Consider the following 16,021-nt stretch of genomic DNA (forward strand, 5'->3'; position numbering starts at 1 on the left):
TTGCAATTCACTTTGCGTGTGCACCGACCCAACTTGGCAATAAATAAACACAAATAATAATAATAATAATAGCATTTAGTTATCTTTTTCAACGGTAAAGCCAATCTTTTCTATACATGTTAAGCGTTCAAATCGCATATTAAGCTTGAATTTTCGAAGATAAAGTTCTTGATTCAATTTCATATTGAGAGTTTTTGCCCCGGAAATTGTGCACTTTAAAATTGTTTCTTTGCATGTGGTACTCGCAAGCGGACTTAAAGGGACCTGGCGTAGGTTCCAAAGTTGCCCTTGAAATTGAACAAGAGGATTCCATAAAGAAGACCATACGCTTCTTCGGAAAAAAAATATAGAAATAACACTTTCACAAATTTCCAAATCAAGTCCCTCCGATCAAATTTAGTTGACGTTGTGACCAGATGACGTATTAACTATGCGGATGTCACGTGGACGGGTGGAAAAATTTAACTAATGTAAACAACGCCGAGATATGATGTGGATAAATTTTAACTAATATAGATGCTTATGTGCACGTCGCTCTACAACTTTGTTCAATTGCCATGTCCGATGGATTGGGTCGGATTCAATATCGGAAGAAATTGTTTGCGAAAGGAGAAGTACTTAATTAGACAAATTAAAAACACAAAGACTTGATTTGAAAAATCGTAAAAATATAGAGAGGAGAAGTGCAACTTTTCCTTATAAACATTCCGAAGGCCACAACCAGGGTACAAAGTAAAAAAAACAAAGGCCAAAAGGCCCAGTCTTCCGGAATCAAGCTCAAGCCCATGAGGGAAGCAGGGGCTTGCAATGTCATTAGGATTAGGAAGATGTTTAATCAATGATAAACAAATATTGATGGGATCCAAGTAACCTAATCATTACTTTAAACATGGAAATTGCTCTTTGATCTTTCAAGCCCACACCCACATTCGATTTCTTTCTTTAATGGTCTCCCTAAAAATTCATATAGTACAACCTTGTCGACATCTAATTGATGTTACCTGAGCTGAAATATATATCTTAATGTTGCCAAAAATTCTTACTTCTCAAATTGAAAGTGCGTAGTTATCTCGTCTCGTGTCATTTATTATTAAAAAGCTTTAAAAAAGAGGGGCTTGCAACGTTATTAGGGTTAGGAAGATGTTTAATCAATGAAAAACAATTATTAATGGGATCCAAGTGACCTAATCACCATTTAAGACATAGAAATTGCTCTCTGATCTTTTAGGACCTCACCCACATCCGAATTCTTTCTTTAATGGTCTCCCTAAAAATATATATATAGTACAACCTTGTCGACATCTAATTGATGTTACTGGAGTAGCAATATATATCTTAATGTTGCAAAATATTCTTACTTCTCAAATTGAAAGTGCGTTGTTATCTCATCTTATGTCATTTATTATTAAAAAGCTTAAAAGCATACCTAATGTCCTTCATCAAACTCTGAAATTCAAAGAATCTTGGAGATTTAGGGGGGACAAAGTACATAAATATCAAAGTGGAAGATTCTTAAATTATAGACTATAGTGTAACATTAGAAAGTTTTGGGGGACCAGGAGTCCCTTCCAACTCCGTCCTTGAGTTGCAGTGGTGACCAGAGTCGCAAAGGGAAAGACAAAGGAAGCTTGACATCGAATGCTATGGTGGGAGCAGGCAGCCGTAAGAGCTGCGATGAAGGCAGCTGCGAGTGTGGCGGAGAATGGGGAGCGACGACGAAATGGGACGCTGATGCCCTATTAACTACATTGATCCGCAATATTTAGTTTTGTTTCGTGGTTTGTTATCCCGAATTAATTGGGAGAAAAGAGAGCTAAGAGTACGTGATCGGAGTTAGAATTATACATAAATTGTCTTTACATGAGTTCATGTGTCATATGCTAGAGAGACTTTTTAGAAACGAAATGTTGCCTGACCAGATATGATGCAAGAACATCATACTCCACTTGATTCATAAAAACCTTTTTCCCTTATAGCCTAAGCCGGTCCCCATGGTCCACACCAGACACAATATCATGCCAAAGGGGAAGAGTATAGTTGAGTTCATCACATCAATAGGGTTGAAATTACACACAAAAAAGATTAAACAAGAAGGGGAGAGAAGACTCTCTCTCTCTCTCTCTCTCTCTCTCTCTCTCTCTCTCTCTCTCTCTCTCTCTCTCTCTCTCTCTCTCTCTCTCTGTAGCCATGGTACTGATGCTTTACTTAGGAAGAGAGAGAGGGGGCATTTCAAACATGGAGAGACTAAACAAAAGGAGGAGAAGTGTGGGAGAGATGGGTGGGGTCGGCATATTTTACTCCGAGGCTCTCGAGCGCATTTTACCAAACTTCATGATTACCATCCCTCAATTACTCCCCTCTTGTCCCACCACGACTTTCGGTCGCCTTTCCTTTTTTCCCTCCCTTTATCACATTCCCATTGTCCGTTTGTTCGTCTATCTGCACTTCCCATCACTCCCATTTGCTCTGATTCAAGGGCATTCTATACATAACTCCTTTTTAACCAAATCTTGCTGCTCTAATAATGAAATTAGGGTTTCTTGGAGTTGATGTATGCATCATGCATGGGGGGGCACTAGTGAGCGGCAAGAGTCTACAAAACCGGTCTTTCAATTTCATCACGACTTGGTGGTGTGGTATGATTGGATCATGAAGCAAGCTCGTGGGTCTCTACCTTCACCACTTCATCTCTCTCTCTAATTTAAAATTGCTTGGAAAGCATTAGAATAAAGTGGAGGGTGAGAAAGAAGCCTCTTCTCGTGACCCCCACCAAACCAATGGGGACAAACAGGAGTCTGTTTTTGAACAAAAAAGAATGGAACCAACACGTACTAAAAGGAGGCAAAAGGCACGAGAAAGCTGGTCACTCCTCCCTCTTCCCTTTCTTTCAAAACACCACCACGTCAGAAGCATTTCCCTCAAAGTAACCAAAGCACGCAGCCCATCGAGCACAAGATCTGAGGAAACAGATAATTCATCCGTAGAAGAAGAAGGAGGAGGAGGCGGAAAAGAGAGAGCAAGACTACTTGGCCTTGGCCATGAAAGGCAAAGAGACTCACAAAGTAGCTCAGTCAACAGATCTGCTAGTATGCTTCCCCTCGCGGGCACACCTGACGTTGATGCAGAAGCCCATCTGCAGCCCGGCTAGGCCGTCTTCGGAGACGAGCAAGTCCTCTCGCCGCCGTCACCACCAGAGCCGCCAACAAATCAAGAGGCCGAGCACGAGGCTCGGCCAAGCGAGCCCTCTCTTATGGGCCAAGAACAAGCAAATGGGGCCCGAGATGGCGGAGCCGACCTCGCCCAAAGTGACCTGCGCCGGGCAGATCAAGGTCCGGCCCAAGGCTGCCGCCGCCGCGGGCGCGGCTTGCAAGAGCTGGCAGACCGTGATGGAAGAGATTGAGAGAATTCACAACAGCAGGAACAAGGTGCAGAAGAAGAGGCCTGGCTGGATGGAATCTCTGGGGCTCAAGAAAGAGATCATGCAGTTCTTGACATGCTTGAGGAGCATAAGGTTTGACCTCAGGTGCTTTGGCTCTTTCCCTGAATCGGAGGCCACTAGTGATGGTGAGGCCGGGGAGGATAATTATGAGTACCCTTTGGGTGCGGATGGAATTGATGGAAAAGAGACTTCGAGGACAATTTTCTCCAAGTGGTTCATGGTGTTGCAAGAAAACCAGAGCAACGTGTTCAGAGAAGAGAGGAGAGAAAAGGAGAGGTCTTTGGTCGATGCACCGCCAACTGCTCCTCCACCAAATGCTCTCTTGCTAATGAGGTGTAGATCCGCTCCTGCAAAAAGCTGGTTACGAGAAAAAGAAGAAGAAGATCATGATGAGGGCGAGGAAAAGGAGGAAAAAGAAGAAGAAGAAAAGGGAAAGAGAGAGAGGATGAAGAAATTGAGTATATTGATAGAAGAGGAGAAGAGAGAGCAAGAAGAGCAGAGGGAGAGGACAGAAAAGATGGCGGTGACGAGATATGGCACTGATCTCCGCAAAGGCTCATCTGACGTTACAAGAGAAACATGGCTTAGTGGTGGGGCGAGAGATATGCTGCTGTCAAGGAGCATAAGCTGGAAGAGGTGAGGTATGCGAACAAGAATGGCAACACTTTTTTCTTGTCTAGTGGCTCTGTTTTTTCTGCAATCTACTTTGTCACAGTCACACTTTTTTTTCCATTCAGTCTTTCTTACCCTGTAAATTACATTTCTGATGTGGTCGAGTTTTCCAATAATCAGTTCTTCCAGTGATCCATTCTCTTGGTTGTAGATTGAGTTTTGGGGATATACAAGCTCTGTTTTTAGTTGCTCTCTGACTCTGTCGCTCTCCGCTGTACATTCCAAAACGTGTCAGTGTCTCGATACATTTCAGGTTACATCTTTATTATCTTCTGAGAGACGCGAATATGAAGAACACAACACGAACTCTTCCGGGGAAAATTACCGAAAAAAGTCCTAAACCTTTTGTAATTGTGCCAATTCAGTCATAAACCTTTTTTTTTTGCCAATTCAACCCTAAATATTTTGCAATTGTGCCAATTCAGTCCATCTGGCCACTTTTGGCCGGCCGGCGTTGACATGGACGCCGGCCGGCGCAGGCGCGGCTGACGTGGCAATTTTTAATATTTTTTTTTATTATTTTTTTATTTTTTTCTCTTTCTTTTTTTTTTTCTGGCCTATCTTCTTCCCCGGTCGCCGGTCCGGCGACCGGCGAGGGCCAGCCTCGCCGTCACCCGGCCATGGCGAGGTCGACCTCGCCCGACGACGGCGAGGTCGACCTCGCCAAATCTGGGCGAGGCCTCGCCCGGCGACAGCGAGGCCGCCCAGATCTGGCGAAACCTCGCCGTCGCCTGGCCAGGTCGACCTTGCCCCGCGACGGCGAGGCCTCACCCAGATCTGGCAAGACCTCGCCGTCGTCGGGCGAGGTCGACCTCGCCATGACCTCGCCTTGCGACGGCGAGACCTCGCCAGATCTGGGCGGCCTAGCTGTCGCTGGGCGAAGCCTCGCCCATGGCCGGCGAGGTGGACCTCGCCGGCCTCAGCCTCTCGCCGGTCGCCGGACCGGCGACCGGGGAAGAAGATAGGCTCGAAAAAAAAAAGAAAGAGAAAAAAATAAAAAAAAAATCGAAAAATAATAAAAAATTATTAAAAATTGCCACGTCAGCCACGCCGGCGCCGGCGAGAGGGAGCAAAAAAGTCCGTTGTGCCAATTCAGTCCTAAACTGTTTGCAAAAAAGTCCGTTGCAAAACTTGCGTGCCGACTAATTTTCACCGTGTAGAGCAGAACGCCCAAGGAATTATCCGTTGAGGCTATACAGATGATTCAAAATACATTGATAGCACATGTAAATTAAGATCCATCGTCTGTCGCGCACTTACCAGTTTGAGAGTAACCTACTAAACCCGGTAATCCGTTAGATGCCTTATAATTAGCTCCTTGCATAGCCCGTTGTTTTCCAGGAAGACGCGACTTTCGCTACAGAAACGAGTCATCTTCAATCAACTGTTCGAGCTGCGTTTCTCACGGGCTCATCGTTTTGGTCTGAGAGCGGGTTCGACTCGAACTAGTATTTCGACCTTTTGAATCAGGCCATGTGATTGCAGTGTGATCTCGGATTGCGACTTTAGACGCGCTGATAGCGATAGTGTTGCACGATCATCTAAATGGTGATAATTCATCGCAATAGGTTACCTACCTCAGTGTTAATAAGTGGGCACGCAAGTTTCTAATGAAAGACCAAACTGTGGATAAAGATTGCAACTAACCCCACCCCACATCGTATTCCTATGTCCCCTCCTAGTGCCCAAATACTAGGCAGGACAGTAGAAATCCCGGGTGTTTGTCGTTGTAGCTTAGGGTTTACGTAAGAGCTGTCCCATGCGTGAGCCCTAGAAAAAAAAGGACTTCCCTTTGTAATTTCTTGTAAATGTCTCGGAACGTTGCACAACTATCTAAAAATGAATTTATTCGTAGAGCACGTGAGTCTTGTTGAGAAAAAGTGTTATAAAGCAGCTGAAATTCGACCGGTCGAGGCGGCAGGCATTTCCACGATCCTCCCGCCGAAAATTTAGAACTTTAATGGTTCGTCGAAAATGATGGGAGCGTCACGCGACATGCTATCTTTTAGACTTAAAATTAATATGGATTGTACGTGGTTCTTGGAGGGACGATACTAAGGCCTGGTTGGGGGGGCGGCTGTGGTAATCGGCGCTCGAGTATTCGTTTGACGCTTTCAAGAGAGATTTTCCACTTTCGGTTCGAGTGAAACGACTCATCACGCCCTGTCCTGGCTTCTACATCCAACGTGAGTGGGTCAGAAATTTGGTTGAATTCCAATCATGTTGGATGTTGGTTAAGATTGAGCAAATGCATAGGCTTTTCTTTCACCATGGATCGATCGGCTCGGCTGCTTAATTAAGTCACGTGATTCGATATTTCGGGATACTCAATCGGTCGCAGATCTATTTGTACAAATGTCGATTCGGTCCTAAATTTTTTCGATTTCGCCAGTATAGTCCTAGACTCTTTGTGCAAAATTATAATATAGTCATTCCGGCTAATTGTCGCTAGGGGTGTGCAACTGGAGGGTTACCACCAGAAAAACAAGTTCGAGAATCGGTTCCTATTTATACTGGTCCGAAAACCAATTCCATTTTTTGGGAATTGGTTGGAACTAGTCCGGTTCCCGATTCCAAGTAAAGAGCCACTTGGACTGGTTTTGAAACCGATTTTTAGCTTTTGTTAAAAAAGAAGAAGCTGTAGATCATACTATTACTATATTATGGATTGTTACTTTTGGTGGATAGTAATTTTTATTGCTCATCTTAGGATCGTTGCTTTTGGCGGATAATGATTTTTACTATTCATCTTTTATTTTGAATCGTTTCATTGCTACTTATTTTGCTGGAAAAAAGGAAACCAGAAAAAAGAACAAAAGAAAATTAGGTTCTCAAGTGGACTCTAAAATTGGATCGGAAAAAGAGGGTGGATTCCAAAACAGGTTCCAGGACAAATATGGTGAGTTTCAGGTTCTAAAAATTGGGAAACGGTTATAACATGGTAGGTTTCAGGTTCCAAGTCAAGAACCTACCCACCCTGAAATCAATCACCCCTAATTGTTGCCAGAAATCATAGCATCTAGCCATCATCAATGGTCCTGTGAACCAACCTTCCTACGTGGTACGTTGATGTGGACTGCCATGTCGGTGATTTCCGGCAGCAATTGGTCAGAATGGCTTCATCAGAAGTTCGTGCAAAGGTCTACGAGTGCATTGGTCTGACTAAAAAGTTTAAGACTAAATCGGCAACCACGCAATAATTTTATGATTGATTGGGTAATCTTTCCCAATTTCTCCATGATACAATCCAAAAAATGCATAAATTTTATCTACCGCAAAATTCCGTGCAACTCAACCCTCACATCTTCATTTGACCCACTTATCAAGAGTTAAAGTTTCACCCTGCCAAATGATGATATGATCGACCTACTTCATCCTGTGTTTGAGGTGATTTTCAATTTTATTAGGCTTGTCATTTTGCAAAACGAAAGGGCCAAAAGCCCATAGACCGTTTTCTGCTTATGAGTTGTTTTAACAAAAAGCATATTCCAATTCTTTAAGGCTCCATTCGTTTTACGGAAAATAACTTCAGGAAAACGTTTTCCAGATTTTCAGACGTTTGTTTCATGGAAAATACACTAGCCACGGAAAATATTTTCCCTCAATGGACAAAAGACCTTCAAAAGTGAGGAAACCCCCCTCATTCTTTCACTATTCATTTTAATTATTTTTATTTTTTAAAATTCTAATTTTTAATTATCTTTTTTTATTTTTTTCTTTTTCTTTTCTTTTCTTCTTTTTTCACCTTCTTCTCCGGTCGGTTGCCGGCCACAGGCGAGCTCGAGCCTTGCTGCCCTCAGGCGACGCTCGAGCTCGCCTGTGGCCGATCTCCGGCCTTCGTCGTGGCCGGCGACCGGCCGGAGAAGAAGGTGAAAAAAAAAAGTTAATTAAAATAATTAAAAAATCAATTTCTGAAAAAATAAAAAATATTAAAAGTAGTGAATGAAGGATTGATTTTCCATACCGAACAGTGGAAAATATTTTCTAGTTCATTTTCAAGTCTCAATCGAACACCGGAAAATATTGTCATTTTTTTTTCAAGTCTCAGTCGAACACCGGAAAATATTATCATTTTCCTGGAAAATGATTTTCCGGAAAACATTTTCCAGAAACGTTGCATTTTTCGCGAAACGAACGGAGCCTAAGTAACAAAAGAATTGCACCGAAAGTCCTAAATTTCTGCACAAAATAAAGATAAGTCGTGCGAATAAGTCTTAGAACTTCCTTTTTGACTATTTGTATTCTAACACGTTTAAATTGATCCAGTCAAATACTTCTAGTGATTCTCCTTGCTAGAAAATCACATTTCGGACAAAATTTAAGTATGGCGCATGTGATTTTCTCTTGTGAACGAAATCGCCGAAACACTCGATTGAATCACTTTAAAGATCTGTAGGACTTATATGATTTATAGTTACTCACAGATTGGGATCCTATAAAATTAGGAATTAGTTGCACATTCTCACGGATTGGGATCCTATAAAATTAGGAATTAATTACACAATGTGCAACTAATTCCTTAATATGTCGATGAATCACCTTATGTGCATTTTGGATGAGGACAAGACCTATTCTTTCATTTTTTTTTTTTTATGTTCTTTCCTTTTCTATTTTCCCCTTTGGCCTTTCCCTGTCCGTATGCCGGAGAGATCCGAGACCTTTGCAGCTCCTCCTTTGCCTGCCACCGTCATGCCGTTGCTATTAGCCTTTCGAGTCGCGAGACGCCACCGACCTTGCAAAACCCCCTGCACCTGCCCCCTCTCTCTACAAAGGTAGACCACCGCGAGGGGCGCCAAAGTCTAACCTAAGTCTGGCTCTGCTTAGGCTCCATCAAATATGGCATCCTAAGAGAGCACTTAGGATGGCAATAGGTTAAAATAGGAAATGGACACTGAAAGTGTCATAACTTTCATATGGTATTCACTTTAGCGCAAAAAACTTTCAACGAACCACTTAAGTGCTGTGGTGAAGGAAAAACAATTAGTTAAGTGCCTCTGGTGACAAATTTTGACAAAAAGTCACAGGTGGCTTTTTTATAAAAATAGAAATAATCTTGGCCTTCCATATAATCGGAAAGCTTCATGTGGACCGTTGATATCTTTTCTTCTTCTTGAAATGCTTGGATCCTTGTCTCAACCCCACAAACCCACCAAATCAAATGAACCCTAAATTGGAAATTCTGAATAGAAATTCGATAATCCAAATTTAGATTTCCATAATCGACTCTTCTTCGTCTTCTTCTTATTACTCATGGAGAGATTGACCTTCTTCTTCGTCGTTTTCTGTGGAGCGAATCCAAAGCAAAGCTTCTTTGGAGTGGCGAAGGAGTCGGAATCGATGGGGGAGGTGGGAGCGAGGGAGGTGTAGAGACCAGATCGAGCTTTGTGAGGAATCGAAGCTGAATGACGACGATAACTTGTGGAGGAGGTCTTGCGACATCATTGGCTCTAGATACTCCACCACCTTGCAGTCGCTTGCCAAGCTACTGAGGCTTTCTTCTTCATCGATGTCAACTCTATTCATACCGTCGTTTTCTATTGTGAATGGCGATTCGTTTTGCCCCAAATTGCCTTGGTCCGAATTAGGGTTTGAAGAAGAGTGGAAATGGTCGATTTGTCCAAATTAGGGTTTACATATGGTGCAAACATGCTCAGCAACATTGTTTAGTGTGATTATGCTGACTCAGAGCGCCGGCGAGCCACGTGGATCAGAAAAAAAGGTTAAAATATTGATACTCAGATTTCCGGAGTCCCAAATTGAATTAAGCACTTGATTGATTTTTTTTTAACCAAAGTGACACTTAAGTGATTTGTCGAAAAGTTTTCGCACTAAAGTGAGCACCGTATGAATATTGTGATATTTTTAGGGTCCTTTCCCCATTAAAATGTGACGGTGAGAGATATGAGGCATGGGCGGTCGGTGTGGTAGCTATGTGCGATGACCCCCCTAACCACACGAGATCCACATCTATTAACGTACTCGCCTGTCCTTAGAAATTTACCAAAACTTGCCAATCAATTCAATGCGGAGCAGCAGCTGACGAGCCGTGGATCCCATAAACATCATGGACGTGCAAACATGGGCCATCAAAAGACAAGCTGCCGCATGAAGCCAGCCACCTCCCACGAAACTTGTCCATCCACGAAGCCTCAACCCACATGCCTTGCGTAAGAACATCAACTTCGAAAGACTCCCATGAATCACGAATACGTGACAAGCAGCAAAAATTTAAATGAGATTGGTTACGAATTTCCCAATAATTCCGTGTGAAGTTATGCAATGTGTGCACAGTCATGGAGAGGGATAGACGTGAGAGGATGCGGATCTTGATCTTTTAGGGTTCGGGATTTGGTTTCGTAGGGTCGGCCAATGGCCATTAAAGTGAAAATAATAACACGTACCATGACAAGGACGTCTATCCCCCGCACAGTGTCGATCTGCTTTCCCCCCTATTATTTTACACATCCTCTTCCCCTCCTCCTCCTCCTCCTCCTCTTCCCTTCTTCTGTCCTTGCGCACGAGCTCCAATCACGTAAGCGAATTAAACAAGTGTTTTCCTCCGGTTACCATAGTCGTATCGAACTGCGATGTGGTTCAACCGATCTATCCTTCCCACGCATTTCTTAAGACGATACATCCTCGGAGAATATTTTAAATCGGGGAGGAAGACGCGAATAGGATCGCGCCGTTGCAACAATCGCGCGGACTTGTGACGTGTCGGGATCGATGTTCAGGGTTTAAAGTATTCACCTATCCGGAAAAGGGTGTGTGCCTAATCCCGAGTTATTAAAAGATTAGGGTTTCGAAATCATGCACGAAGCTAGAGATCAGGACACGGACCGATGATTGTTTATAGCAGAAGGGTACGTATTTTCGTGTCTGAAATTCAGTGGGCGAGCGCGGGCGAAAGATTCCCCTATGTTGATCAATGATTGTAGCTACGAAATTTTCGTTTCTTGAGTTCTGACTCGGTCAAAAGCTGAGGTAACCAAGGAATCCCCGCGAATTAACTAATTAATTGATTTCTCCTTAATGTATACATATGTGTTAATCTAAATTATCGTCGCCGTGCAATTACACAAAGAGAGCATGCACATATAGATACATGCTCATTGGTACGTAAAACATGAAACGCCCGGCGCATCTCTATCCCTCACGCCGAAATCCATCGTGTGAACACGTGGATGGTGGCTCCAAAGCTAGGTATAATTAAAATTTTAATCAAGAGATTTATTATTAAGCTTTAAGCATCTAAAAGGGCCATCCAAAAAGTCCATCTTATTGGTGTGAACACGCACGAAAGGAGAACTTTTTGCAGTACTATCCCATGTAATAATGCTAAGTATATAAACAAAAACCGGCCGTCCAAACTAATCTATAAGAGGAGATGAAGTTAATTCTCATCGAGTGGTCAGTTTCTGTTTTATCATGTCATCGAAGATAATGAGTTTTTTTTGTAAATTAAATCTTTTAATATACTTAGCGTTGCTCCAAACCAGAACATGGAGGGGGGTGGATTCTGGTTCGCCTCCAATGGCTTTTTGCCAAAGCAATTCTGTATTCTGATTCATGTATGACTCCATCAGCAGTGCGTAAAAAAGGCTTCGTTAAATTCCACATTTACCTATCGCTTTCTTTCTTTCGCATTCACACATCAAATCTATCTCCCTTCCTCTCCCTCTCAGAGTTTGACCCGTTGCCAGCCACCAGCATCTCCCTCCCTCCCTCTCTCTCTCTCTCTCTCTCTCTCTCTCTTCTCAGGATACAAAACGAGAGAGAGAGAGACCCCACAAGCCCTTTGTGTGGAGGATCGATTGATCTCATCTTAGTGGAAAACGTTGGTTGCAACCTCCTCCTCCTCCTCTTCTCTCTCTTTCTTTCCCTTTCTTTCTTTTAGAGCCGAAACAAAAAGGTTAAATAAACTTTCCCTTTTATCTTTCTCGCTCTTTCTCTCTGAAACCCTAGTTCAGCTCCAGAGGAAGAAGAGCCCAGAAAGAATATCAACACGGTCACGCACCGCTTGACGTATCTTGGGTCTCTTCTCCCTTCTTTCCACCGGCAAGAAAGATCTACCCATTTTCGTTTACCATCTGCACTTGGTTGTCCATTCTATCTCCAGCTCAAAAAGAAGTCAGCCACAGAGAGAGAGAGAGAGAGAGAGAGAGAGAGAGAGAGAGAGAGAGAGAGAGGGAGGGAGGGAGAAGTGTAGATCAAGGCAGTTAGAAGCTATAGCTTTATGGGTTCTTTTGCTCCGTCTCCATTGAAGTTAGCAAGCAGATCAGCATCTCTTTTCTTTGGTCAGCAGTTGCTTTTGCAGGGTCAACTCTTCTGGTAAGCTCTCTCTAGCTCTCTCTCTCTCTCCCTTCTCTCTTCTCTCTCGCTCTCTCTGCTATGGATTCTGGTAACAGTGGGAGCATGCAATCTTCGAGCGGCGGAGACGAAGATTACGATGACTCGAAGGCTGAATCGTCCCCGCCGGTTTTATTAAATTCTCCTCCAGCTCATACCAACAATATAGGCTCCTTCTCTAGTTCACACTCTCCATTTCCCTATTTCCACCAAAACAACCACCTACCCTCTTTATATGATTCTACTTCCACTTTTGTTCCCACCTACACTCACCCAAACCCAAATCTCGCCACCGCCCATTTCGATCTCGGCATGTTCCGAGCGGACCCGAGATCCGACACTGTGCCCGGACCCTCCTCGTCCAGCCAAGGCATGTTGCTTGTACAAGGGGCAAGCCAAGGACAGCCATACCCAACTTCATCATCATCCTCGTCTCTACAAGCGCAATTAGTCCATGAAGCGCCGCAGCTCGCGCGGGATGATCGGGCCAAGGCCGCAAGGAACCCCCGGAAGAGGACTCGAGCATCGAGGCGCGCCCCGACCACTGTCCTCACCACCGACACCACGAACTTCCGGGCAATGGTGCAAGAGTTCACCGGGTTCCCCGCCCCGCCCTTCTCGGGCCCCCGCAAGCTCGACCTCTTCGGCGGTGCCAGCTCAATTGGCCCGCTTTTCCATCCTCTCCGCCCCTCGGCTCAGAAGCTTGACGCCAACATGGTCAGCAACACGATTAGCCACCTCACCACTTCAATAGCAAACAATTTCCGAAACACTGGTTGCCACAGCGTCCCTCCATCCGCTTTCCAATTGAACCCACAAAAACAGCCTCAAAACCCTCTCACCCTGCAAAACAACGTCCTCACATTCCCTTCTCTCACACATGACCCTCTTGGTGCGCCAACTATACTACCGGGTTTCGGCTTGAATTCTCAAGGAAACATGGGAAGAGCAGTAAATTCTTCGGATAAGGAACTCGCCATGAGCCCCGCAAACTTCAACCCCAACTGGCAGGACGGCCTTGCGAGCCACGAGAACACGGCGAGGACGAACGAGGGTGGTTGGAGAGAAGGAGGCAGGTCGAATGGAGGGAAGGAATTGGAGCAGTTGAGGCCCTTCAACGAGACCAACTATGGGAACTCATCACAGAGCTTCAATGGGTGCAAGCTCAATTATTCAGCTTCTTCTTCGTCAGAGTTTCACAATGACAAGAGCCTGGACAACAGCAATGTCTCTGCAAGAGGTGAAGGAAGGGTCGATTACTGGATTAGTCCCACTGATTAGGCCTCCACATAGAACTCGAGAAAGGTAATATTATTTAGCGAATGATGACTGATGAGAATGATGCACCGAGTCCAGAAATGGAGGGGGATGAATTACAAATATTGTTCTCATGATGAGGATTCGGTGATAGTGACTGTAATGATGAGGCCAAGATTGTTTTTCTGAGCCGTGTTCCTGTTTACATCAAACAGTATCTCTCTTCCTAGTTTTCTGTATATTCGTTTTTGGGGTCTCTCTCTAGAAATAAGAACGTTATCACACAATTTCAGCCAATTCCCTTTCATTCCAGAACTCATTTTCCTCTTTGATTCAGTTGCTAAATTCCATTGGTTCGCTCTTAGTTGAAGACAGAAGTGGACTTTACATGGAAGTATCTAGCTGTTTGTGCTTCTCCACTTCAAATATTACTGGAATAAGCATCTATGTAAAATGATTCAGCCAGGAATCGGTATACTAAAGGTTGTTTAGTTGCCTGTGAATTTTTTCTTTTTTTGGCCTTTTTCCTGTCATTGCTATTGATTCACATCGAATTTTAGGTGAATCAGGGAAATATGTAGGCATGTAGCGTAAATAAAGAGGCGTGGCCTAACTTGGCCTCAATATGGTGCTTGATTTTTAATTTAATGATTTGCCTACTGCTGCTATCCATGCACGAAAAATTTATCCTAGTGAAAAAACAATGTCCTCGTACTAATTCTCGTAGTAATAATCTATATCAGTAATCTGCGCAATTCCACACCAAACAACATATTTTTCCTACCACGAGGTAGCTTTTCTAACCATAACATTTGACCGGAAATTACTGACGTTCGATCTTCATTGGCAATGAGCATAGACATGGGGATGAATATTTGATCTTTTAGGTAAGTGTCCTTTGTGATTGATGGTGATCAATTCCAATTCCTGCCTCCAATTCCAAATCTTGAATCTGCCCTTTGTCAAAATTGGTTGTTCAAGCTCACCCTGAAATGATGTTGAATGATGTTGAACGATGTTTGGGAGTGATGCGAGAGATGTGAAGTCAAACCAAAAAGCCCCCCTTTTTCCCCATCAATCTTTCAACTTTTTTAAAATTAAAAATTGTGAAAGAGTAGTCAAGCTGAACTTAGATGTTATAGTATACATGTCTTTAGATGCTAGGGGTGTTCAAATCAAATGAATTCTGACTTGAAACTCAATGAGTTGTAAAAAAAGTCAAAAGATAGAACCCCCATAGACATTAGAGTCGCACACTTGTAGCTTCTTAAATAGGTGCTTTAACTTTTGCACGTATTAGGTAATATCACTCAAATTGATGCAACTCAAAAGATAACTACATGCAAACTTCTAGGGAATATCGTGTACCAAACAATCTCTTTTTCTATAGCAAGTCGGTATTTGCCTTTTCTTATAATCCAATGGTATGGTCATGGAGATATAGTTATTTGGAAATTCATGAAACACCTCACAAATTCGATGAACCGGTTAAGTTAATACCTTCAGCCCATGTATACAGAGTATTAGAGTCACAGGAAGCGCTACACAATCAGAGCATCGAAAAGTGGTAATGAAAAGTAGTTTTTCTTTAAAACAAAAAAGACCCTAATTAGGATGATAAAGGCTCATTGTATGACATGGTTTTGCTTCCACCCATTGGACTCTGGTCAAATTCAAAAATTGTATTTTCCTTGATCTATCAAGTTAGAGCCACCATATATATGTGTCATGCGAAAAGAGATCAATGTGCACAACAATTGGCAAATGAGTGCACGCATATATTTAAATTGTTAGCATGTGAACCGCTCGCCATATATGACATACATAAAAGATTGTGCATGCTTCACTTTGGGATGCACGAAATTTTCTATTCATATAAAGAAAAATATATTATACTAAATTGAATTCTTGATCGAATGAAGAAGGACGAAAAACACCGACTAAATGCATGGGATGACCAGTCACGAATGCGACCCTATTGGAGATATTGTAAGACACGAGGACAAAAGAGAGGATTTAGTAGCCATGTAATTAGGATACGGTGAATTTCTTTCCTTTATTTTTTTCGTTTTTCTATGATTCTTTTTCATAAAAATTTGGTGGAAAATATTGGGTGGGCCAAGCCAGAGAATAATAATTTGGTGCTTATCGATGATGTTTGTCTTTCCCACATCTCTTCTATATTATCCCTCCGTTGGTCCACCCTTATCTGTCCGAGAGGACTAGCCTCTCTCTCTCTCTCTCTCTCTCTCTCTCTCTCTCTCTCTCTCCGGTGCCAATAATTTACTATGGTCCATATTCATA

General features: G+C 43.1%; 2 protein-coding genes across 2 annotated transcripts; both read left to right on the forward strand.

Moving 5' to 3' along the window:
• The first annotated feature begins 2,176 nt into the window (after positions 1–2,176).
• On the forward strand, positions 2,177–4,300 carry LOC115675199 (uncharacterized). The gene has a single exon (XM_030597800.2). The coding sequence runs from the start codon at positions 3,039–3,041 to the stop codon at positions 4,077–4,079; it is 1,041 nt and encodes a 346-aa protein (XP_030453660.1). The 5' UTR covers positions 2,177–3,038; the 3' UTR covers positions 4,080–4,300.
• Positions 4,301–11,893: 7,593 nt separating this feature from the next.
• Positions 11,894–14,014, forward strand: LOC115664949 (uncharacterized). The gene has a single exon (XM_030586826.2). The coding sequence runs from the start codon at positions 12,503–12,505 to the stop codon at positions 13,739–13,741; it is 1,239 nt and encodes a 412-aa protein (XP_030442686.1). The 5' UTR covers positions 11,894–12,502; the 3' UTR covers positions 13,742–14,014.
• Positions 14,015–16,021: the final 2,007 nt, after the last annotated feature.

The sequence above is a fragment of the Syzygium oleosum genome, unplaced genomic scaffold (genome assembly GCF_021117445.2).
Source record: "Syzygium oleosum isolate NSW1041296 unplaced genomic scaffold, Sole_v2.1 Sole_v2.13, whole genome shotgun sequence".
Lineage (NCBI taxonomy): Eukaryota > Viridiplantae > Streptophyta > Magnoliopsida > Myrtales > Myrtaceae > Syzygium > Syzygium oleosum.